The sequence below is a fragment of the Danio rerio genome, chromosome 21 (assembly GCF_049306965.1).
Source record: "Danio rerio strain Tuebingen ecotype United States chromosome 21, GRCz12tu, whole genome shotgun sequence".
Taxonomy (NCBI): domain Eukaryota; kingdom Metazoa; phylum Chordata; class Actinopteri; order Cypriniformes; family Danionidae; genus Danio; species Danio rerio.
The window spans coordinates 35,681,803-35,707,500 of record NC_133196.1 but is presented as its reverse complement, the minus strand read 5'-3'; the positions used below and the strand labels follow the sequence as shown (position 1 = coordinate 35,707,500).

General features: G+C 38.2%; 1 protein-coding gene across 17 annotated transcripts in view; it reads left to right on the top strand.

Annotated features, from left to right (window-relative positions):
- Positions 1–16,492, top strand: part of slc34a1b (solute carrier family 34 member 1b) — a 36,664-nt gene extending 20,172 nt beyond the window's left edge. For 4 of the 17 annotated variants that reach the window (XM_073936063.1, XM_073936061.1, XM_073936062.1 and 1 more), the window contains one exon: positions 14,123–16,492. In XM_073936063.1, the coding sequence (XP_073792164.1) occupies positions 14,123–14,332 (210 nt within the window). In that variant the 3' untranslated portion in view covers positions 14,333–16,492. Of the gene's footprint in view, positions 4,003–4,248; positions 10,181–14,122 lie in introns of those variants that run through there. The other 13 variants (XM_073936060.1, XM_073936058.1, XM_073936059.1 and 10 more) reach the window with 7 other exon arrangements.
- Positions 16,493–25,698: the final 9,206 nt, after the last annotated feature.

The window sequence follows — 25,698 nt, the reverse complement described above, 5'->3', positions numbered from 1 at the left end:
TATTTTTATCTTCTTGTATCTTAAATATAATAATTTGTTATCATACAGTTTCATGTGAGATGAGCTGCAAGCAGCCATTAGTTTTAGGCCCAATTAGGCCCAATCCCAATTCTACCCCTTAGCCCTTCCCTTTGCCCCTACCCATCGTTTTGCGTGTTCCATGAAGGGGTAGTGGTGTCCCAATTCTCTTTAGCTTGAAGGCGCAGGGCTAAGGGGAAGGGCTAGATAGCCATTGAAATTGAGATTTTTCAGGACTACACTTGAAACCAATGGATTTGAAAATTTCCCAGAATACGTCAGCTACAATGGCAGCATGGCTGAATTTCACTATCTATAATCATTAATAATAACTCCTGTCTAGAAGTCCCTTAACATACTTTCACATCTGTCACTCAATGGGTGGGGTGGGAAGGACCTTTTAACAGTGTTTGGTATAATGTTAATGTTGTTTTTGTGTGTTTACATAGATGAACACTGTGTAAATGCACAGTATTACGATCTTATTGCCACATTATATTAAGATAAAATGATATATGCTTTCAGTCGTTACATGAAGATAAATACCAAAACATAGCACAACTGGAATAACTACAGCAGTAGTGATGATCTATCTTATATGAGGTAAGAGATCGCGATGACATGATGTGTGCAGTAGAGATGCGCGGATGGGCTATTATTTCATCCGCAACCGCATGACAAAATTCATCATCTGTCCGCCATCCATCCGCAGTAACATTTTTGACCAATTTTTAAAACCGCACCCGCCCGCCATCTGCTGGTTGGGCTTTTTATTTGAATGGCTTATTCCTTTTTTTATTAAATGAATGTTTCTTTATTGATCATTATATAATAGAGAATGACTTTAATGTAGACATGCAGTTAATCCAAACGTGCAAGTCATTAATTGACGACGCTTTGAAGTTACGCTAAAGATACGAGGACGTGTCTTTTCACTTGATTCGATTCCTCGGTCCTTCAGTCTTTTCCTTGCGTCCTTCCCTCGTAACGTTATCCTGGTGGGGTGGAAACAGGAGGAAAGAAAGCAAGGAAAGGAAACGAGGATGCACAAATAAGAAATGAGAAGCACCCGAACTCTCAGAATATCAGCAGTGAACTCCGTCTCCAATCGGCGCACAGGGACAAAAATAAATAAATAGCCTAAATTAAACGCACTGTACTGTACAACTTTTTTTTTATTGTAGCCTAATAGAAAACGCATTGACACATCATTTCAACATGCTGCTATTTAGCCTACTACTAAATGCCTATTTCACTTAATTTTTTAGTAAATAGATAGAATAAGTCATTTACATTATAGCCTAATAATGTTTACATTTGTAGTTGTCCATAGCAACCCCAAAAACGTACCTGCTTGCCTTGCACATCTAATTAATGGGCACAGTTTTTCGACTATTTTTTATTTTTTGCTGTGGATGTTATTGAGCTTGTAGAAATCGGAAACAACACAGTTCTGCGACACATATGAACCTTTATTGATATCTCTATCAGACAATACCTATTTTATATGCCAAAAGAAACAACAGGCAGTAAAAAAAATATTAACATAAATATCTTAATGTAGGCATAGGCTATAGTCGCATGCTTTGGCAAACAGTTAAAAATTTTTTAATAAAAACGTCATATCGTGCCTAAGCCTTGTAGGCTCAGTCACCCCCACAATTAGAAATTAAATGAGAAAAATAGATATGCCATCCCTCTTTGAGCGAACCTGACCAGGCTAAAGTGCATGTATGACAAGTGCCCCAATAACCCATGGACTTAGGATCATCCCCATTCCCCTCAAACTTGAAGCATAACGAAATACTACGCCATTAAATTTGCGACAAAGAAATTCTGGCAAAATAACCTTAGCCTCGGAACGTAAAAGCGAGGCCAACATGTCTAGAATAGAATAGGCTAAACCAATATGAACGTAAAATTATCAGCTGACCGAACTCAAAAGTTTATATTGAACATATGTGTAGCCTAAATAACATAGGCTAATTGGTTTAATATGCCTGACCTTAGGTCTAGTTTGATTTTTTCTTGGCACAATGCAGGAATAAAATAGCATCTACAGTGTCAGGATTCAGACGGGAGTGCCTGCATAGCCACTGCGCCCTGCTGCACTGAAGGAGCGCTCGCTCGCAGCACTTGTTGCTGAAATGCATAGAATTCTCTTGGAAAGGTGCTGTAGTCGTAGGAATGCCTGGCCTTATTTCTCCCAAAAGGAAAGTAGATTTTCCTCTGCTGATCCGTCTATACGGAAGTTCATCCAGAATTAGTGTATCCGATTCCTCCTCCCATTCTGTGAAGTCAGTCCTAAGCTTTTTCGTTGGTGCGCCAGCTATGAATATAAAAACAGTACAACCGCCCGCCACCCGCCCGAATTTAATTAAAATATTATTTTTTCGTAACGTCATCCGCCCGATCCGCGGTTTATCCGCGGAGTCCGTGGCTATAACGGCCAACCGTGCATCTCTAGTGAGCAGTGCTGTCCCATTTCTGAAGGGTTAAATTTTGAAGCCCTTCCCCTTCACACTCTGTTTTAAGGGCCAAATGGAAAGGGTAGGGTACAAATATAGAATTGGAATTGGACCTTAAACACCATTTTTATTGTTATGTTGTTTGTCATCAATGCTCATGTTGCTAACTTGTTCAGATATGATCCTTATATGTGGTACTTATCCAGATCAGACTTCATTCATTTATTTTCCTTCGGCTTAGTCCCTTTATTCATCAGGGGTCACCACAGCAACATAAACTACAAACTTATCCAGCATTTACACAGCGTATGCCCTTCCAGCTGAAACCTAGTACTGGGAAACACCTATACACTTTCACATGCACACATACATATACTACGGTCAATTTAGTTTATTCAATTGACCTATAGCGCATGTCTTTGGACTGTGGGGAAAACTGGAGCACCTGGAAAAAATCCACATGGGGACAGTGGAACATGTAAACATGTAAACATACAAACATTCCAACTGACCCAGCCAGGACTCAGTAACCTTCTTTCTGTGAGGTGACAGTGCTAATCATTGAGCCACTGTGCCACCCCTAGATCAGACTTTCAAATCTCACACTTGGAATCATCAGCACTGTGGAGCAGATGAACAGCCATGGTTAAGGGGCAAAATGTACAGACTGCAATGTCTGTAGAATAAAATGAAGTTGATAATTACTTTCTATATTACAAAAGGAAAAGTGACAGTAAATCCCTTCAGAACGTAACAATTAATACAGTAAAACATTTTATTATAAATAATAAAAAAACGGCTTCCCCTCAATAAAATAGAATATTGTAATTATTACAATTACAAATGATTGCTACAATATTTCTTAATGACTAATTAGTCATCAGTGGACCTTATTGTTTCTTTTAAATTAGCTAGTTCTCATAATCTTTAATTAAAATCACATTCTCTTTCCTCTTCATAATGACTTTTCTGTTTACTGGTGTAAGAATTGGAGCAATGTCTCTTCCCTTCAGCAACCTGTCATACGAGATCACAGCAATCAGCAAACAACGATTTGTTTAATTCATGATAGACAAAAAGCTATCTCTTGCTTTTAAAAGTGGCGCAGTGGGTAGCATGACTACCTCACAGCAAGAAGGTCACTGGTTCAAGCCCCAGCTGGGTCAGTTGGAATTTCTGTGTGGAGTTTGCATGTTCTCTCCATGTTCATGTGGGTTTCCTCCAAGTGCTTCGGTTGTCTCCATAATTCAAAAACATGCAGTGAGGCGAATTGAATAAGTTAAATTGGCTGTAGGGTATGTGAATGTGTGTATGGGTGTTTCCCAGTGTTGGGTTGCAGCTGGAAGGGCATCTGTTGCATAAAACATATGTTGAATAAGTTGGCGGTTTATTCCGCTGTGGTGACCCCTGATTAATATAGGGACTAAGCCAAAAAGTAAATAAATGAATGAAACATATGTAATATAATTTGTGATGGATATTAAAATAATAATAGTACTGAGTTTTTTCAGTTCTGAAAAAAGTTGCATCACCCATTCTTAGAGGAGTGTTTCCCAGTGTGTTTCCAAGTGTTTTCCTAACCCAGGCACACCAATAGTACATAATGTCTCCCTTATCTGAACCTTTCATTTCAGGTTTATGAATCTCCTCTAATATTCTGATGATTTGTTTTAGGTTTGTTTGTGTAGGAAGAGGTTGAAAATGTGTACTGTTGGTTTGTCTTCAAGAACAGTGTTAATTTTGACAGGAAATTTTGATTTAGTTTCAGTTTAGGAGGTAAATCTCCTGCCGACACCGGACAACGGCTGATCAAACTGAGCTCGGCTCAGTCAGAAGCACCGCTGAAAGCTTCCATCATCCAGGTCAAGTTTCTAGAAGAGTTTATAGACTCTCCAAACACTGCTCCAAATGAATCAATGCTGTTTTTCAGCCTCCATAAAGCACATAAACACAGCTATTCTCTCAATAAAATCCATGTTAGCCGTTTAGCAATGAATTTGCGGATTTAATGTGGCTCGAATGTCTACTGAAGTTCAGATTTTCCAACTCGAGCGATTCGAGTTGGGAAAACGCAAAACGCTCATCTCGAGCCGCTTCATTCACGCGAATCATGTCATTCATGCCGCCTCATTCGCGTGTATTGTGTCTCAGGATGTCTATTCGCATCTTTGCATTAACTTAACATGGAAGTCACTCGCGCTTGATGCTTTTCCCGCGTCTGGTGTAAACACAGCATTAGTCTTTTGACTAAGATTACATTTTAGTTTTAGTCATATTTTATTCTCCTAAATCATTTTAATTTTAGTCTAGTTTTAGTTGACTAAATTTAATAAGATTTTAGTCAACTAATTCTACTCTAGATTTAGTTGACTAAAATATATCTGGTTTAATTTAAGTGTAATTTAATTAAATATTGGTGACGCAGTGGCGCAGTAGGTAGTGCTGTCGCCTTACAGCAAGAAGGTGGCTGGGTCGCTGGTTCGAACCTCGGCTCAGTTGGTGTATCTGTGTGGAGTTTGCATGTTCTTCCTGCGTTCCTGTGGGTTTCTTCCAGGTGCTCCGGTTTCCCCCGCAGTCCAACGACATGTGGTACAGGTGAATTGGGTAGGCTAAATTGTGTGTGTGTGTGAGATGTTTCCCAGAGATGGGTTGCAGCTGGAAGAGCATCCGCTGCATAAACTTGCTGGATAAGTTGGAGGTTCATTCCGCTGTGGCGAACCCTAATTAATAAATGGACTAAGCCGACAAGAAAATGAATAAATAAATTAAATATTGTATACATTTAAACAAAATGTTTAAACTTAAAATAAAATAGTCTGTTTATTATTTATTTGTTTTATTTATTGTTATTATTGCTTGATTATCAACCATCAGCTAAGTGTGAACTCTTGAAAGCCAATAAACCCATATAAAATTCTTTGTTCATCCTGCTTTGAACATTGTCTACCTCAGGTTGCTCTGTGTCATTTCATCTTCAACATTCTGGGCATATTACTGTGGTATCCAGTTCCTCATACCCGGCTCCCCATCCGTATGGCATGCTTTCTGGGAGAGCGGACCGCAAAATATCGCTGGTTTGCAGTGCTGTACCTGATTCTGTGCTTCCTCCTTCTGCCATCCTTTGTCTTTGCCCTCTCTATGGCTGGATGGCAGATTCTAATGGGAATATGTGTACCGGTTGTTGCTGTTCTGCTTTGCATTGTTATCCTGAATAGACTGCAATCACACAAGCCTCACCTCCTGCCTCGGTGGCTGCAAACGTGGGACCACCTGCCTCTCTGGATGCACTCACTCAAACCAATGGATTCCATCATCACAAGAGCCACATTGTGCTGCAGGGAAGCCCAGACCCGAGATCAGAGCCGCACGTCTCCTGAGGATCTGACAGACTATGAAGAGGAGAAAAATCATGCACCTTTGGCACAAAATGGCTCATGTTTGATTTATGATCATGAGACTGAGACTGGGGCTGTTTTTGACTCAATGAATGGCAAGTGCAGCAGGCTGTAGACTATATGGGTGGTGATTCAAATATTTTTGTCTATAAACAGGGTGTCTGCGGGGTCTTAATAAGTATTAAAAGTTGATAGATCAACGTAGAGAAATTTAAGGCCCTTAAAAAGTATTAAAAAGTTTTAAATTCTATTTATCTAGTTATTCAATTTTATATTATTTTTGATTTTAGCAATGTATTGTTGTTTGCTAAAGTTTGCCTGAATTAAATCTACGAATATCAGGATTCTGTGTATTTTTATAAAATCAATAAAATCCTGCTAGATTTGACATCAAGCTTCTTTGTTTACTGCAGTAACCTAGGCAACACCATTATTTCTGCAGCTCTAAAGCAAAGAGTTTAGAATCACCAAGGCGAGACTCGATAGATTGTTTCCTTGCAACAGCAACGCCCAGCAACAGCCCAGCGATTCCGTCATTTTAGAGTAAAAGCAATCTGCCGTCCATTGGGTCTTATTGCTGTTGCGATGGCAAGCAGCTATTTTGTTTTTATTTATTTATTTATTTATTTATTTATTTAAAAAGCGCTTTAAAGCTGAGATACAACCTGAAAGACGGCAATACAACACTTACTATCACAATCATCACTTTTTAATAGTTTATTTGACAGACTTTTAATATGCTGTTTTTGTATTGGAATTTTCATTCCAAAATGGCCGCTGCGTGACACTAGCGGCATCAACTGGTTTCTCAAATTGCACTAAAGTGTCGCCTCTTTAAGGATGATTCAATGCTCTTTGTCTAAAAGCACCAACCTGCTGAATCAGCTAGATTTAATAGATTTTTATTCAGAATATGAATAATGTTTTAGTTTTGGATTAATTTCGTAAATATACTGGAAGTAAAAGAGCCCTAATTATGGGTTTTTGAAAATAACCTTCAATGCAGTGTGTAAAGGCTGATTTATACTTCTGTGTCAAGCGCACGTGTATGCTACAGTGCAGTCTACACGTTGACGCATAGCCCTACGCCATGGCCATTGGCGTCGCTGACGCACACCTCTCAAAAAATGCAACTACACGTCGCAACAACTTGTAGCACAAGCTCTGTGATTGATCAGCTTGGTAGCGCTGACGAGTCTGGGCGGGGCCGAGAGCCACGCTAGCCCGATAGAGCGATCGTTTACAAGTGTGGAGTCCTGTGAAGGAGCTCCGGATGGAAAGTTTTGTTTTGTGTTTACCTCATGGTAAAGTTGTTGCACGTCCGCCGGTTTCTGCCTCCAAATGAGCGAGTTTGAGCCACTTGTACATTAAGGAAGCATTCAGGAAAAACAAAACACCAGCAAAGAAACTCAACGCAGAGGTACATTAACAACTCACTGCCAGCTAGCGTTTTGGAAGTGTTATTGCAGAACAACAGAAACAGCGCGCAGTATAAATGCACAGCTACGCGCGTTGCATGCGTCGTGGGTTATGCCAATCACTTGATGCAAAAGTATAAACCAGGCTTAAAACAGCTCTAAGTGACGTGAAATATCAGAGTGAGGGAAAGTTATTGTTATTATCCCTATCCAAAGGTAAAACTGTGAAGAGTCAGTGGTTTAAGTTTATTTTTGCAAAAATATCTCAGCAATATAGCCCCAGCCTTGTGCTGCGTTCCTGTCATTTTTCTGATGATTGCTTCAGCAATCTACACGTTTACAACAGGGGATTCGTCGGCCATTTGTTAAAGGAAGGATCAGAAATGGCTATTGATGTACGGGACTTGTTAGAGCTTGACAGGAACTTTACACTACACAGTTCATGAATCAGTTTCTTCCTCCATTTCACCAGTGTACATATGTGTAATTAAAATGGTTGCCCTCTTGTTTTCTTTGGCTTGCAAATAATACATTGAATTGTGTTTTGTTAATTGTAGCCGCTTGTATTGTATCTAGTTAACTCTTTATATTTTCACATCGCGCTGAAAACCACGTTGAAAATGCGATGCGTGCCACTTTGTTTACAGATTAAAATTCTTTTTTGAGCTCGCGATCTACTGCCGTTTGTCGTTGCTATGCCCACCATCAGCTGTTTCTACACACGTGGGGTCGTCACGTTTCAAAATAGTTCAGCTTTTGCCACTGTGTCAATTAATACTGAATGTGTGTCACTGTTTTTATTTATGGTTTTAGAATAGAGCAATATGCTGGTGTTTAACTGTATTGCTTTAATGCATTCCTGCATTGGACTCAAACATAAACTTTGCACTTTGACTACTTCAAAATTGTTGATAAGCCTTGCTAGGCGTTTCTCTCTGTCTCACGCTGAATGCAGTCGACTAATTACAACAGACTGGGCCATAGAACAAATTTGTGCAGATTAGCATCACACTAAGGAAGGGTTTGGGAAAAGGAAGGGTTTGGGAACAAATGAATCACTGAATGAATCATATGTGAGTCGTTGGGATTATTAGGTAATAATAAATGCATATTATATGACAGTTAATTTTTTTTCCTTGCATGCATATCAGACTGTTGTTGGGAGACCCACCAAAATGTTGCCAGAGTTTCCTGTTGAAACCTAAACTGGTTTTAAGGGCTTAATATGTATGGAAATAGTCTTAAAGGTATTAAAAAGATCTTAAAAGGTATCAAATGTCACTCTCTGGTTGCTGTTTATACTGCAATATAAAATTATTATGTTTTTTTTTTTCTTTTTCAAACATGTCAGAGCAAGGAATTTTTCAAAGTATTTCCGATAATATTTTATCTTCTGGAGAAAGTACTATTTGTTTTAATACAGCTAGAATAAAAGCAGTTAAAATTTTTTAAAATACCATTTTAAAGTCATTATTAGCCTCTTTAAGCTATATGTTTTTTGATTGTCTACAGAATGAACCATTGTTATACAATGACTTGCCACATTACACTAACAAAGTTAAGCCCTTAAATGTCACTTTTAGCTGAATACTAGTATATTGAAAAATATCTAGTAAAATATTATTTACTGTCATCATGGTATAGATAAAATAAATCAGTTAGTAGAAATGAGTTATTATAACAATTATGTTTAGAAATATGTCAGATAAATCACTGTTAAAAAGAAATTGGTGAAAAATATACAGTGGGCTAATAATTTAGGAGGCCTAATAATTATGACATCAACTGTATTTCCTCTCTATGAGATCAAAAATAAAAGTTTTCATTGAATTCCCCCTGAAATCATAGGTGAAAGTTGAGTTCAAGAGTTCACACTTAGCTGATGATTGTTGATAAGGTAGTTTGGCATGCTGTCCCGGGAGAGTGCCCCGAGCTCATGAGAGCCTCGAGCCCGGGGCTCCCTCCTATTGCAGGGCGAGAGCGGAGTTTGAGCTCGGGTAGATCTCGAGAACCCCCCTCTCTCCTGCTGCGTGAGGGTTGCTAAGGTGATGCGTTGCTGACAGAATTGAATCAAATTTGGTGCTAATTTGGTTTAGTCAATTTACTTAAGTGTCATGTGTTACGGCCGGCTCGCTCCCGATCGTACCATAAAAAGGATCAGACACACAAAAAGATATATAATTAAAAAAACATTTATTAAAGGGAATAATTAAGTATAACAAACTGTCTAGGGATTTGAAATAAATAAGAAATCAGATGAAATTCTCTCAACAAAATACAAAACAAAACATAAGACGGCAACACAAAAGAGTTGGAGCAAAATGACCTCTCTGTGGAATAACGGTCCACCAGAGGAAGTGCCGTTCTTCACAAAAAATTCATATACCCATAAATTAACTAATTAACGGTGACATCACATGGCGAGGCCACCGAAAGGTGAGAAAGAGAAGACAGGGTCGTAACACCTCCCTCCTCAAAAAGATTCTGCAAAGAATCAAAAAGAAAAAAAAATTAGCAAACAATTACAGAAATACATCCTTTCATAAAACAGCTCACTCTTCCTCCTCTTCCAGCACCTCTGGGCCCTAGAAGTGCAAAAAGAACAACAAAAGTGAAACATGCAATATGAATAGTTATACTCTAGAGAGTGTATCTGCGATCACATTATCTTTCCCGCGCACATGCTTAATTTCAAGATGGAAAGGCTGTAAAATTAGACTCCATCGCATGGAATTTAAAAAAACCAAGGGGTTATGATCAGTATAAACAACAATCGGTGCGACGATCGACCCTAAATAAACCTCAAAATGTTGTACAGCCAGAACAAGAGCAAGGGCTTCCTTTTCAATGGTGGAATAAACCTGTTGAAGACGATTAAACTTTTTTGAAAAGTAGCTTACAGGGTGTTCTACTTGATTTAAATCCTCTTGCAAAAATACCGCACCTGCACCACAACCACTAGCATCAACTGCGAGACGGAAGGACTTCTCAAAGTTGGGAGCTGTCAAAACTGGGGAACTAGCTAACAAGGCCTTACAATTTTCAAAGGCTTGTTGACATGTCTCCGACCACTGGTACTCAATTTTTGGACTCAACAAATCAGTCAAAGGTGAAACAATACTAGCAAAGTTTTTACAAAAACTCCGGTAGTAACCAATCATCCCAAGAAATCGTCGTAATTCACACCGATTACTGGGAGTTGGAAAATTACAAATGGCTTCAACTTTGCTCCGATTGGTTTAACGTACCCGTTTCCCACTATTTTACCCAAATAGGTGACTGTGGCTTTTCCAAATTCGGACTTCGCAAGATTGATTTTTAAATTAGCCTCTGCCAAACGTGAAAATAGGTCTTTGATTTGATCAATATGTTCAGACCAGGTAAAACTATACAAAACGACATCGTCAAGATAAGCCTCGCATCCAGACATTCCATGCAATACACGATTAACCAATCGTTGGAATTTAGCGGGGGCATTACGGACCCCAAAAGGCATCACTGTGTATTGAAGGAAAGAGTCTGGGGTAACGAAAGCAGATAATTCTCTTGCGCAAGCAGTTAAAGGTACTTGCCAATAGCCCTTAAGTAGATCAAACTTACTTACATATTTGGCAGAGCCAACATAATCTACACAGTCATCTATTCGAGGCAAGGGAAAACAGTCTGGTTTGGTAAAAGAATTTAATCTTCTATAATCTGTGCAAAACCGATATGAACCATCAGGTTTGTTCACCAATACACAAGGGGAACTCCAGGAACTAAAACTTGGTTCAGCCAAATTATGAGCAAGTAGGTAGTTCCTCAAGTAGGTAGTAAACCTCTCTTTTTAAAAGCTCTTTTTATTGGATTGACCCTATAAGCATTTTGTTTGATAGGACAAGAATTTCCTACATCAATGTCATGTTCAATGACAGTAGTGCGACCAGGGACATCCAAAAAAAGTGAAGGAAATGACATCACTAATTCAATGATGTCATTTCTCTCATCTTCCGTCAAATAAGACAGATGGCCAGACAAATCAGAAAGAATCTGAGAGTTGTTAAGGTGTCCATCTATTTTCCCTTGAGACAGAAGACTCCCCTACTCATTTTTCTCAGATAAGTCCTCACCCATACTGCAAGACAGAGAAGGGAACACAGAGAGATGTTCTAAACCAGAATGATCACATTGGGGCGCCACACTGACAGAGGCAGAACAAACAGGAGCAACAAAAGGTTTCAACAAATTAATGTGACAAACCTGAACTTTCTTCCGACGTTCAGGAGTATTCAACAAATAATTATTGTCTGAAAGACGTTTAGCTACGCTGTAAGGTCCAGTGAATTTTGCTTGGAATGGATTGGTAGGAAGAGACAACAATGCTAAAACCTGATCACCTGTCTGAAAACTCCGAAATGTTGCCTTCTTGTCAAAGTGTTGCTGCATTTTCTTTTGTGACTTACCCAATTTCTTTTTAGCAACAGCTTGCATCTCATAAAGTCTACGACGAAAACCACTTACATAATCTATAAAGTTGTCAGGAGGTTTAGATGAATGCCACACATCAGCCAAAACAGTAGTGGGCCCTCGTATTTCATGTCCAAAAACTAATTCATTTGGGCTAAAGCAAATACTTTCTTGAGTTACCTCACGTATAGCTAATAGCAACCATGGCAGGCCTTCTTCCCAATCACCATCGAGCTCCACACAATATGACCTTAAAAGAGACTTCAGGGTTTGATGAAATCTTTCAAGCGCTCCCTGGTTCTGTGGATGATATGCACTAGAAATATTGTGTTTAACTCGAAGTTGACGGAGGGCTTTTGCGAACTGTTTGGACATGAAGTTAGAACCTTGGTCTGATTGAATCACTTTGGGGATACCAAAGATAGACATAAAATCAGTAAGGGCCTTCAGAATGGACTTCGTAGTTATAGATCTCAGTGGGTAAGCCGCAGGATAACGGGTAGTCTGGCACATAATGGTAAGGAGATAGTGATGACCAGCCCTGGAACGAGGTAAAGGACCAACACAATCAATAATCAAATGGTGAAAAGGGTTAGATGTCACAGGAATAGGTTATAATGGAGCGGTTGGCACTTTTTGGTTTGGCTTACCAGTAAGTTGACATGTGTGACAGGAACATATAAATCTGGCCACATCTCGTTTTACTCTAGGCCAGTAAAACTGTCGCATAATACGATCATAGGTTTTCCAAACGCCTGTATGACCAGCGAGTCCTTGATGGGCCAACTGCATCACAGATTCCCTAAAAGCAAGAGGGACTACAATCTGGGTTCTATACTTTAAACTGTCATCATCATGGCCACTCTCCGACAAAGTAGACCATCTTCAAAAAAATAGGAAGAAGAAAGATCACCCATATTAGACCCTGCTTGGGAGACTACGGTTTTCAATGTGTCATCAAGCTGCTGTGCATGAATTAGTTCCTCTCTGGGAACCTGCAACAGAGAAGTTAAAGGATACTTATGAACATCAGAAGGAACAGTATGTAAAACCTCAGGGGCATCAGAGTCTCAGCTTTGGGGTGAATTTGTAATTTCGTCCAGATCAGGGGATAGTGAAAAGCAGATATTTTTGTCTTTTTCAGGACTCTCTGGCAGATCACATGTAAATTCACCCGAATCAACAGTGGAAAAGAAAGTGCTACCAAGTGAAACATCTGTAGCTTGGTCTTCAGACAGTTGTTTTGCCATTGATCGGGTGACTGCACAGGCTGTAAACAAATTAGAGAAGGTGTTACTCTTTTCAACATCAGATTTACTAGGTGCAGATATTACTATGGGCAAAGCAGTCACGTTACTCTCTCCATAAACATTTCCCTCAGCTAAATCATTTCCTAAAATAAATGTAATTCCAGGAACTGGAAGTGCAGATCGAACACCAACTACAACATCACCAGAGATTATGGTTGAGGAAAGATGAATTTGGTGTAATGGCACGTCAACAAATCCCATTTCAAACCCTCTTACCAATACACAATTTCCAGTGGCAGTTTCAGAACTTAAAGGCAACATTCCTTCCAAAAGAAATGACTGTGCTGATCCAGTGTCTCGGAGGATACGCACAGGGACCATTTCCTCAGAACCTAATAAAGACACAGCTCCTTCAGTGATAAAGGGTGTATAATCAACAAAATCATTCACCTTTTGGTCAAACAATGCACCACAGGAATGAGATAAATGACCAGCACTTTCTATGAAAGTGTCATCTACAGTCGATGGGGTGACAAGAGAAACAGGTTTTGAAAATTTCTCTTTCTTTTTCAGAACAGGGCATTCAGATATTTTATGGCCAGACTTTTTGCAATAAAAGCAGATGAGGTCTCTTGAAACAGTGGTTTTTCCAATATTACCAACAACAGGTGCCCTTATATTTTGTCTAAACACAGCAGGCTTTTGTTTAACTTGACAAGACCTAAACTTATTCATGTCACTTCGAAAACTGGCTAAACTAAATGTGCCCTGATGAGTTAAAACAAATTCATCAGCCATAATGGCAGCATCTGCAAGTTTACTCACTTCGTGTTCATTTAAATAAGTAGCTACAGCTATTGCAAATTCAACAAATGTGCAATTTTCAGTTTTGATTAAATTTCAAAATTTTTGACGATATGCCTCAGGCACCAGTTCATATGCATGCAATACAGCAGTTTTCACAGTTTCATACTCACCACTTTGTTCCAGGGTGAGAGCAGAATAAATATCTTGAGCTTTTCCTGTGAAAACACACTGCAACAACAAAGTCCAAAACTGTTTTGGCCATTTCAGCGACAAAGCAACACGCTCAAAATGATAAAAATATTTCTCTACCTCTTTTTCAGAAAATGGCGGAACTAATCTCATGTTACGATGAACATCAAACACTAATGCAGACGACTGTTCTGGCACCGGATGCACGTCAGCTCGCGGTGTTTCCGCTCGTTTTGCTGCTAATTCCAACTCCAACTTTAACTGAAACGCTCTCTCTTCCCGTTCTCTCTCTAACTCAAGTTCCAATTTTCATACAGACAACTGTTGCTCTAGTTTCCTAGCTTCAAATTCCCGTTCTGTTTCTCTCTCTTTCATAGCGCGACCCTCCCGATCAGCACGGAGCTTTTTTGCATCTAAATACAGCTGTTTCTCTTGTATTGACATCTCTGGGAATTTTAACTCACTTTCCACATCAATATCACAGGAAGAAAACACTGAAGATTCACAAAGAACAGCAGTTCTTACCTCTAAAACTCCCCTTTCAACCAGAGATCATTTCAAAGTTGTTATAAGGGTGTCCTTTTTTTCTTATCATGTGTAGTGAGATCGATACTAAAACGCTTGGCAATTTGTATTAATTCTTCCTTTGTACAACGCTCAATTAAAGCTTCCGAGGGACAAGCATAAAAATCATCGAGTACTGAAGACAGTTTTGTATTAGCATTCACGAATACAACACAAATAAACTAACAAACACTCCCGTACTCACCCGGAAACTGCCCTCTGTACAAAAACTACAATTCCCATAAGCCACTGCTTCGGAATGAACTACAACTGAACGTTACGTATCTACCCATTCACAAAAAACTTCAAAGACTTACTACAAGTCGGACACGTAGGTACGCGAGGAAGAGAGAAGCGCACGAATCACAAACGCCGTCAGTAACAGAATATATTCACCTTTATACTCAGAGAAACTCCAGCTCCTATCTAAGAAGAAAACTAACTAATTCCTATCTAGTCTTCAGAGGTGTATCAGGCTCGGGGCGGCATTAAACGCTGAGCTCAGTGACAATCTGTCTTTAAAATCTCCACCTAGGATAACCTCCAAAAATAAGAAAGGCAAAATAATAAACAAAACAACAAACAGTGCACCGATGGAAGGATTGTATTCACAACCCAGCTGGATACACTCTTTCTAACCGGAGTTTGTAGAATATAAAGGTGAATAGCCAATCCAAAAAAAACTACTCATCCGCATAAAGGAATGCCGGACGAGCCACCCAATTTATGTTACGGCCAGCTCTCTCCCGACCGTACCATAAAAAGGATCAGACACACAAAAAGATATATAATGAAAAAAACATTTATTAAAGTATAACAAACTGTCTAGGGATTTGAAATAAATAAGAAATCAGATGAAATTCTCTCAACAAAATACAAAACAAAACATAAGACGGCAACACAAAAGAGTTGGAGCAAAATGACCTCTCTGTGGAATAACGGTCCACCAGAGGAAGTGCCGTTCTTCACAAAAAATTCAAGTATATACTTTCTCCACCCATAAATTAACTAATTAACGATGACGTCACATGGCGAGGCCACCGAAAGGTGAGAAAGAGAAGACAGGGTCGTAACACATGTTTTTGGGAGTGTGGGAGGAAACCGAAGGACCCGGGGAAAACCCACGCAAGCACGGGGAGAACATGAACTCCACACGAAAATGCTGACCGTTTGGGTCGATGCCCAAACCGGAGGCATTTTGCTGTGAGGCCGCAGTGCTAGCCACTGGGCCGCCGTGCTGCCCTGTAGACAAAGAAGGAGGCGAAGAGGTGGAAGGGGGGATTCTTCAAGACGAAGATGACTAAAGGTAAGGTGTTTGGTTATTTATACTTGGTTAGGAGTAGTCTGATTGGTGGTTCGTACATTAGCTTGACTCGGGGCCAGCCGTGTCAATCATAAGCATGTGATCCTCTCGAAATTAGTTTATGAATAAACTTAACTTATTTTGATATCCACACATTAGTCTTAATGCAGTCTGATGGCTAGTGTGCATTAAACAATGGCAAAACTTGAATTCAGAAGATATACGATTTGAAATGTGCAGCATGTAAGAATTATAGCCATTCTACCATTATACTGTATAAAACAAAAGTAGGGATGCAAAGATTTTTTTAAAAAAATTTATTTATTCATATTTTTTGTCCTAAAGAGAATAGCTGACCATATGAGCCAAAATTAAGACTATGCTGCCCCAATCACTGCAGGTGTCATCATTTTTTGCGGTGTAAAAAAAAAACTTTTATACCACACTCGAAAAGTGCTGCACCATGCAACCTATTAGTTTAATGGCTTTTTGCTGTGCAAACCAAAGCACAAGAGAAGCGGAGCACACCATCGACAAGCTTTGCATGGATCACGGTCAAAGTTCAATATTCCGCACTATGGATATGCTGCTCATGTACACATAGCTACTTATTCATTCATGAACTGCACATGCTCACTGGAAAAAACAAAGACTACTCAAATAATCACCACTCAAATCAACAATCATGACAGCTTTTCGTATCTGCTAAGTACAAATATTTGATAAATATCTTTTAAAGGCCAGTTTAATGAACACTCTAAATCATAAACATCCAAAGCTTAAGCAAAGTCATAAATCACAAGCATCAATTCCAACCATGCTCTGTATGTACCTTTTTGGGAGTGTTTTTGAAGCCAATTTTGCTTACCTAACAGAGATTCCTTAATGCAATGGAATACAAATTAGACTTCTCTAAAAAGGTGTTTTAAAAACAGCTGACTTTAAAATTTGTCAGCCACTGAAATTGATCTTTTATCTTAGTTTTTCTTCTCTATATTGTTGTTTTTAGTCTTTTTTAGTTGTTCCAAAATATATTTATTGCTGAGCTGCAGTAGTACTGTAAGCTTATGTTTCATGCAAATAATCAAATCAATGGTAGCAAATCATATCATTGTAAATTTTGAAGAATAAATACACCAAGCAATCACATTTCCTTATTGCAGAAATGCTCAAACTAGGCCTTTGCTCAAAAGTTGGCCCATGGTAACATTTAATTTGGCCGACCATCCCATCTTAGAAGGGAAAAAGAATAATGGGAAAGGTTGGGGCGAATGCATTCAACAGAGATTGTCATTTTTAATATAACATAATCTTATGTTTGTTTAACTGATAAACTACCAAAAAGCAAACTAAAATTAAATGTTTTAAGTTAAAAGTTGTTAGTTAGTCAGATTTTTTTAGATGTTGACACATAGAATATATGTGCATGCCATGGCATGTTGCTAAAACCACACTTATAGGACACATATTTCACTTTCAAATGATAAAAGGTCATTTTTGTAAATAAAAAAGCTACATTGTTTTACAAATTAGAATGTTAATGTTGTATTGTATTATAAGTCAACTATAAAAAAGTTTTTGTCATTAATAATACGATTAAAGTATTTTTTCTATTTCTTTTAAAATATTAATACATTAGGAAGTTACCATGGCAATTTAAATTTAATACAGTTTGGTATATTTAGCTTTGGTCCACCACCTCCGATAAAGTTTGGTTTTTGGCCCTTTATAAGAAAAAGTTTGGGCACCACTGCCTTATTTGCTTGCAGTAGCATAAGTGAAGGCAAGAACTACAGCATTCAGTTTCATTGTCACTGTCAGTGATACAAAACAGAGAAGAAGAGAAAGCAAGATAACATGATAAAACGTTAAAGTATGTCAGAAGGTTTGCTAAAAGAGACAGTACGTCTTGAAATCTGTGATGTTTCATTTATATTCGCTGAAGCAGTGTAAGGCATCAAAAACCTGTAAACAACTTAACACATGAAAATGAAACCCAGGAAAACCAAATTTAGATTTTCAAAACTTAGTTAGCAACAATAAATAAGCATCTTAAGTAAAGCATTTAGCTATACACATATAGTCACCTTGGAATTATAATATCTATCTGCGTTCTGAAAGATTTTGAGATATTGAGCTTCAAATTTTTTGCATTTCATAGCAAACAGTATGTATATACGTGTGTATCGTTTGGTTTTTTTCAAATAAAAGTCCTAAAATGTAAACAACTTATAAAAAACATCCCTTAATATAAATAAGATGTAATTTAATAAGACTATGTCAATTACTCAGTTTTAACAAAAATGTCAGATAGAACAATGTCTTCAGGGAGACCAAAGTTGCTGAAGACATGGAATGCCTTGGTCGTGTCTAGAGCAGAGGGCAAACCGTTTAAGGGAATAAATCTACAGGCCTTGGAAAACCTTTCCACTACGACCAGGATACAGGTGAAGTTGTTAGAAGATGGAAGATCTGTGATAAAGGATGAGTAGGAATAGGTAACGGCAAGAGTTTTTCTTGAGGTAACTGGCGAGGAGTGTTGACCATGGCACTGACTGAGCAGGATCGAACATGGGGGATACCTCACGGGTCATATAAGGCCACCAATACCGGGCACAGAGTAGCGAGAGGGTTCTCTTGCTGCCTGGATGTCTAAAGCCCGAAGATGCATGGACGAGGATCCAATTTAGAGCGAATGGACATGGTGAAATCTTTATCTTCGGTCTGATCTTCTGTTATGGATCAGAGAGAAGACAAAGGCGAATTAACAGAAAGAATGGACATTTAATGATACTTAAAACAAACAACGTTAAGGAGGGTTAATCAGAAAAGAAATATAATCAATACCAACATAATAAAAGAAAACAAAACAAACAGAACTTAACTTCGGGTGGTAATTGAAACAAGATGATTCTGGTGGAGGTAAACACAGTACAGGATTCACAGGACATGATAACAAACGGGATGACAGACAAACTGATGAGCAGGCAGACCAGCAGACAGGATACAATGACAGGTAAATGCTATTAAGCTGAAGAGAAAAGAGTTTGGGTTCTAACAAGTAGATCAGACAGTGAATGAGTGATGCAGTGAATGATTGTGCAGGTGCAGTATATGAATCTTACGGTCCGAAAGACTTCCTGAACACCAATAGACTACTTTTATGTGTTATGTGAAGAAATGCATAGATGCGTAGATCACCACAGAAATGTCCCTGAAAAAAAAAAAAAGGGGCAGACCGCTTTTCTGTACCCACGTGACTCGCCTGAGTCCATGTTTTTTTTTTATTTTCTGGCAAATTAATATGGAATCAGAAAAGATTCAAAAGAAATTCACACAAAAGGCACAATGTACACATGCATAGCCAAATTCACATGCATGAAATCAAATTCGTGTGCGCAAAATATTTATTTATAATCACAAAAACAATTCAAATGCACAAAATAAAAATGCATTTTCATAAAATATATTTCACAAATGCAAAACACCATTTGCAAATGTATAAGAGTGTACAAAAAGTTTTGAATGTTTAAAATTTGCGAGTTCATCCCAAACGACACTTTGCACTCCTTTTGAGTGAACAGAGAAAGAGAAGCGCTGACTTCACTATTAAATTCCCTGATTTTCACTGAATAAAAACTTCATTTTCATTATATCGAATAAATTTAAACAGGTTGTTATTGTGCTTTTGTTGCTTAATATGTAAAATGTACATATCATCCAACAATCAATTATTAAATTATATATAATAAATTCTATTATCTAAATTTAAGCATTTAAAAAAAAACATTTTTTAATTAGTTTATTTTTTTCACAGGCTGTAGTAAACTTACTTGCAATTAAATAAAAGGCAACCGCTGCAGTAACGGTGATCCACACTTTGAGGGTTTTGTTTCATTATCCACAATGGTGTTTTGCATTCATGAAACGTATTTTATGAATATGCATTTTATTTTGTGCACGTGAATTGTTTTTGTGAATATAAATAAATATTTTGCATACATGAATTTGGTTTCATGCATGTAATTTTGGCTACACATGTGTACATTGTGTCTTTTGTGTGAATTTCTTTTGAGTCTTTTCTGATTCTATAAATTAAACTTAATCTAAAAGGTATTTTGTCGTGCGTTTATGCTGTGCCCCAGGTGTATTCAAAAAGGTGTATTTTATAGTCTTGGCGGTTCCTAACAGTTGGGTGGAGTTAGATTTGAAATTCTTTTATCTAAATCTTTTTATCTAAATTTTTTTTTTTGTTGTTGTGTTTTGTACGTTTGTTAGTTATTTGTTAGACTAGTCAATAAATAATGCTATAACAACATTGAATTGTCTCCCACAGAAAAGGTCACTCTAACGGTAAAGATCCTTGCCACCAGCTTATTAAAGTTTGATAAAACTTCTAAAGTATTCATCAACTTTACAAGAAGTAGTTATAATTCCCTTTCTGAACAAAAAAAATTATTACAGAGTCCGCTCAGATGAGCGGGCAAAGTCATTGTAATATTTGTTATATGTTATAAGTTAATTCTGAATATCAATAATAATAATAATACTTGTTATTATTAATTATTTTTATTTATAAATTGAGGTCATTTTGCTACATTGCAGTGCTTGAGGTCATTCCTCTACATTTGTGTCCTAATATTTACTCAACTTCATGGCTCAATGTTTTTTTTTTTTATCCATTTAAGGGCAACAATATTCTGAATTTGATCAGAAAACTCTTCTAATTCTCACATAATAAAAGAACAATCAACAGCATTACGTGATTCAACAAAGAAAGAAATAATGAGGTAATGGGTAGCATATTCATGCAAGTATTAGTCTGATGGGAACACCATCTTTTGCCTGCATGAGGTGCAGAATTGTATCACCGAAATTATGAATATGACTGAAGTAACGGCCTGTCATGAACTCATTCAAGAAAGAGTTGCCGTTTTTCAGTCAAGCTCAGTCCGACTAGATAAAGACTTTTAAAATGACTTCCCCGAGTGGCCCCTGTGGCTTCTACTGACAAGTCAATTTCAAAATGCACCGAATGAGTCCTGGGAAGCAATGACACGCATAGTCAAGCACATAAATGGCTGACTAAGTTATGCTTTTTAAGACTGTAATGGCCATTTTTCACATGATATTACATTGATTGATTTATGAGTTATTGATGGGTTTTTTTTTTGTTTTAAATAACATATTTATTCAATTATATAATTAAAAAAACAAATATACTATTATTTATATAATATAATAATGATCAGGTGAATGGCAATATTAGTATTATATATTTGTGTGTGAGAAATACAACTATATATAACCCAAAACCCTACTGTAAATGCATAAATAGTAGTAGTTTCTGTGACAGTTTTTTATTGATAGTGCTGCAGAAGCTAAAGATGTGACCTTGCGTCTGTGATATGTTCCACAATGAGTATTTCCAGGAACAGCACGTATGTGGGCTTTCAGAACCACCCACACAAACAAGATGCTGGAAAAAGCATTTTAAACTACTTGGTCTTGGTGCAATTTAACTTTTATTGAGGACCTTTAGTTTATTTCTCTCCAATTGTGATTAAAAGGCTGCTGGAGGAAAGAAAAGGCCAGGGCTTTTACAACAACAAAAATGTGATTAATTTCAGCCTCTGCTTTATACAGTGCTATTTACTTGATACAGGTGCTAAGAATGGCAAATTACTAATACCTGATATATTATTTATTAAGTACACCTTTGTAGTACCGGGTTGGACCCCCTTTTGGCTTCAGAACTGCCCTAATCTTGTGTGGCAAAAATAAACAAGGTACTGGAAATATTCCTTAGAGAATGGTCCATATTAACTTGTTGCAGTTGCTGCAGATTTGTCAGCTGCACATTCATGATGTGAATCTCCCCTTCCAACAAATACCAAAGGTGCTCAATTGGATTGAGTTCTGGTGACTGTGGAGGCCATTTGAGTACAGTGAACTCATTGTCATGTTCAAGAAAACAGTCTGAGATGATTTGCGCTTCATGACATGGTGCGTTTTCCTGCGGGAAGTAGCCATCAGAAGATGGGTACATTGTGGTCGTAAAGGGATGGACATGGTCAACAACTATATTTAGGTAGGCTGTGGCGTTGACACAATGGTCAATTGGTACTAATTGACCCCCACCAGCAGCCTGAAACATTGATAAAAGGCAGGATGGATCCATGTTTTTATGTTGTTGACGCCATATTCTGACCCTACCATATGAATGTCACAGCAGATATCGTCATCAGACCTGGAAACATTTTTCCAATCTTCTATTGTCCAACATTGGTGAACCTGTGTGAGTCAGTCTTGTCCTTAGCTGACAGGAGTGGCACCAAGTGTGGCTTTCTGCTGCTGTAGCCTATCGGCTTCAAGCTTTGATGTGGTGTGTGTTCAGAGATGCTTTTTTGCATATCTCAGTTGTGAAGAGTGGTTATTGCTTGTTTATTGAGTGGTTATTATTATTATTACTGGCCATTCTCTTCTGACCTCTGGCATCTTCAAGGCATTTGCGCCCACAGAACTGCCGCTCACTAGATATTTTCTCTTTTTTTGGACTATCCTCTGTAAACTCTCGTTGTGCGTGAAAATCCCAGTATATCAGCAGTTTCTGAAATACTCAGATCAGCCCGCCTGGCACTAACAACCATGGCACGTTTAAAGTCATTTAAATCACATTTCCATCCCATTTTGATGCGCGGTTTGAACAGGGACATGATGTTCATCATAAGTTTAAATCATATGCTTCAAAATCTAGTCTGAGAATCTACTGTGACTTCAGCGGTACTTCATTTGCCACAATAGTTTACTTAATAAAAAAAAAAACTCAGTGGAGTGGTGCAGCAGAGAGCACTCAACAGGCTGATATCCAGTTCCACCAAAGAAAACATTGCATTTACAGTAGGAGTCTTTTAATAAGCTGTCTACTGCAGTGATCACTATGCCTGTTACTCAATATGCGTTCTTCAGCCGTCTTGTGTCCTCGTGTTACGTCATAATCAGCTGCCAAAGTTCAGTTCCAATACTCAAGACCGCAAGAACAGAGAACGCGTGAAAATTACCAGATGTGTTCTTGATATCGAGGAAGCATGCAGACTTGAGCACCGAACTTGCTCTTGAAGTCCCAGAAGTCATTGCGACTGGAGGTGGGAAGCTCAGGACTTTCCCTAAATAAAATATATACATTACCATGGGCATCCTAATGAAGGAATAAACACATTAAGGGTGTTTGTTTGCTGAAATTCATATTAAAATCTGTTTTATTTATGTTGTGCAATGTATATTTATAAGGTTTATCCATAGTATATATTTTGAAAAAGGGACAAAGAACAAAAGGTTGTGTGAATTCGCTGTAATGTTCAAATAACTTTACATTTTAAAACCTGTGAAGGTCACGTGACCATCAGGAAGAATGCAGCATCCCATTTCTCACAGGACGGTTGGTAAGTTTGTAAATTGTCCATTTTTAATTTGAGTTTGAAATGCTGTATTTGTTAAACTTTGTTTGTCCAGCTGATATCTTATTCTGGACCTGAATCTTTGAAGCATGAACATCCATTTGTATTGCTTCTTCAGGTGTAGATTGTGAAGTTTAGCAGTGCAGTGCTCTGAGTGCATGTGTTTCACTTTCGCCTTGCTGCCTTTGCAATCTACAGTCTCTGTTGAAACAGTCTGATGGGAACAGGCAGGTCCTGGCAGTTTCATTAGACGAGGAGTTAAGTTGATTGACCTTGCGGGACTGGCATGGAACTGACTCTGGCAGTCTGGGGCAGGTTCCATTGGCCAGACGGCATAGAGAAACTGGAGAAGATCAAGCAGCACGGCAGTTAATTAATACAGGCTTTGACAGTGTAGTTCTTTTCAACTCTCTCTTTGAACAGTTTGGAGTCTAGACATTGTGGACTGTCACTTTTGTCAGATGTATGTAATGGCAATTGTTAAACTCCTAGTAATGAACATCAGCCTTACTAAATATGCGGATGTACATTTTCTTAGATAACAGGCTGTTGATTAAAATGGAAACTAAACAGATTTTGCTGGCCCTAATCATAGACGTTGTTTAAGTTATATGGTCACACTTTACAATAAGGTTTATTAGTTAATGTTAATTAATGCATTTACTAACATAAACAAACAAAGAACAATACATTTACTACAGTTTTTATTAATGTTAGTTAATGTTAGTTAATGAAAAAACAGTAGTTCATTGTTTGTTCATGTTAACTCATGGTGCATTAACTAATGTCAACAAGCACAGACTTGGATGTTAATAATGCATTAGTAAATGTTCAATCATGATTAACAAATGCTGTACATGTGTTGTTCATGATTAGTTAATGTTAGTAATTAGTAGTAACTAATAAACCTTGTTGTAAAGTGTTACCAGTTATATAATAAAACATCAATAAAGACTACAATTTGTATTGACCACCACATTAGAGATCTGCGCGGGACAAAATTTTGAATCCCGCTCCGCCCGCACCCGCCAGGTTTTAGCCCAAACCCGACCGCTCCCGCTTATATTAAGAATTTATTGTCCCACTGCCCGACCCGCCCCGTTTTCTGGCCGCCGCGCCCGATCCCGCTAAAGAGCGAGGGAGAACAAAACCGAAAATCCCCCAGCTATACAGTCCAGACAGCCAAGCTGTCTGTATAAACACACACACACACACACAGCACCAAGCACACACACACAGACAAATCTCTCTCTCTCTCTCATACGCACGCGCGCACTAACACACACACAAGCACCAAGCAGACACACAGGCGTTTGCTGTTATATCAACTCAAAGGCTTGTAATACCATGTATCAAGTACCAATGTAATGCCAAAAGGTTTTATATAAAGGTATATAAATACTAATCCGCGCCAGCTCCGGGCCGCAGCGCACATTACTCTCAGCCCGATTCACTTACGGCCGCCGCATCTGGCCCGATTGATTCGGGCCGGAATCGGGCAGTGAGTCCACAAGCATCTGGAGTCCGACAGCCGAAGCCGGGCAGTGTATTAGTCTCCGGCAGGCGAGAATCTAGCCGGAACTGGCCCGAGTGTATTTTGCTATCTGGGAAAACTCTCTCTCTCTCATTCGCGCGCGCGCACTAACATACACACACACAAGCACTAAAATATTCTCTTTATTGAACAACACTAAAACTGAAGTTTAAAAACAACAGCAAAATATAATTATTTTACAATTTTTTTTAAAGTACATAAATAAATAATTTGATTTTTTTATATGCTAGCAACTTTTCAACAATTAATCAATTATACAGTGGGTACGAAAAGTGTTTAACCCCTCTTAAATGTTTCACTTTTTGTTATATTGCAGCCATTTGCTAAAATCAAGTATTTTTTTCCTCATTATTGTAAACACAGCACACAATACTGACAGAAAAACACAGAATTGTTGACATTTTTTTCAGATTTAATAATAAAAAAACTGAAATATAACAATTATTCAGACCTTTTGCTGTGACACTCATATATTTAACTAAGGTGTTGTCCACTTCTAATGATTATCTTTAAGAGGGTTCTAAACCTTTATTTGAGTCCAGCTGAGTTTAATTATACTGATCGGTCTTGGTTAAGAAAGCCACACAACTGTCCGACATTGTAACAGATCACAATGCATATTAGAGAAAATGAGAATAATGAGGTCAAAGGAACTGCCTGAAGAGCAAAAACTTCTGAAAAAAAATGGAAAACATTTGGGACAATAAGAAATCTTCCAAGAGCTGGCCGTCTGGCCAAACTGAGCTTTCAGGGGAGAAGAGCTTTGGAGAGAAAGGTAAAGAAGAACCTAAAGATCACTGTGACTGAGGTCCACGGATCCAGTCAGAA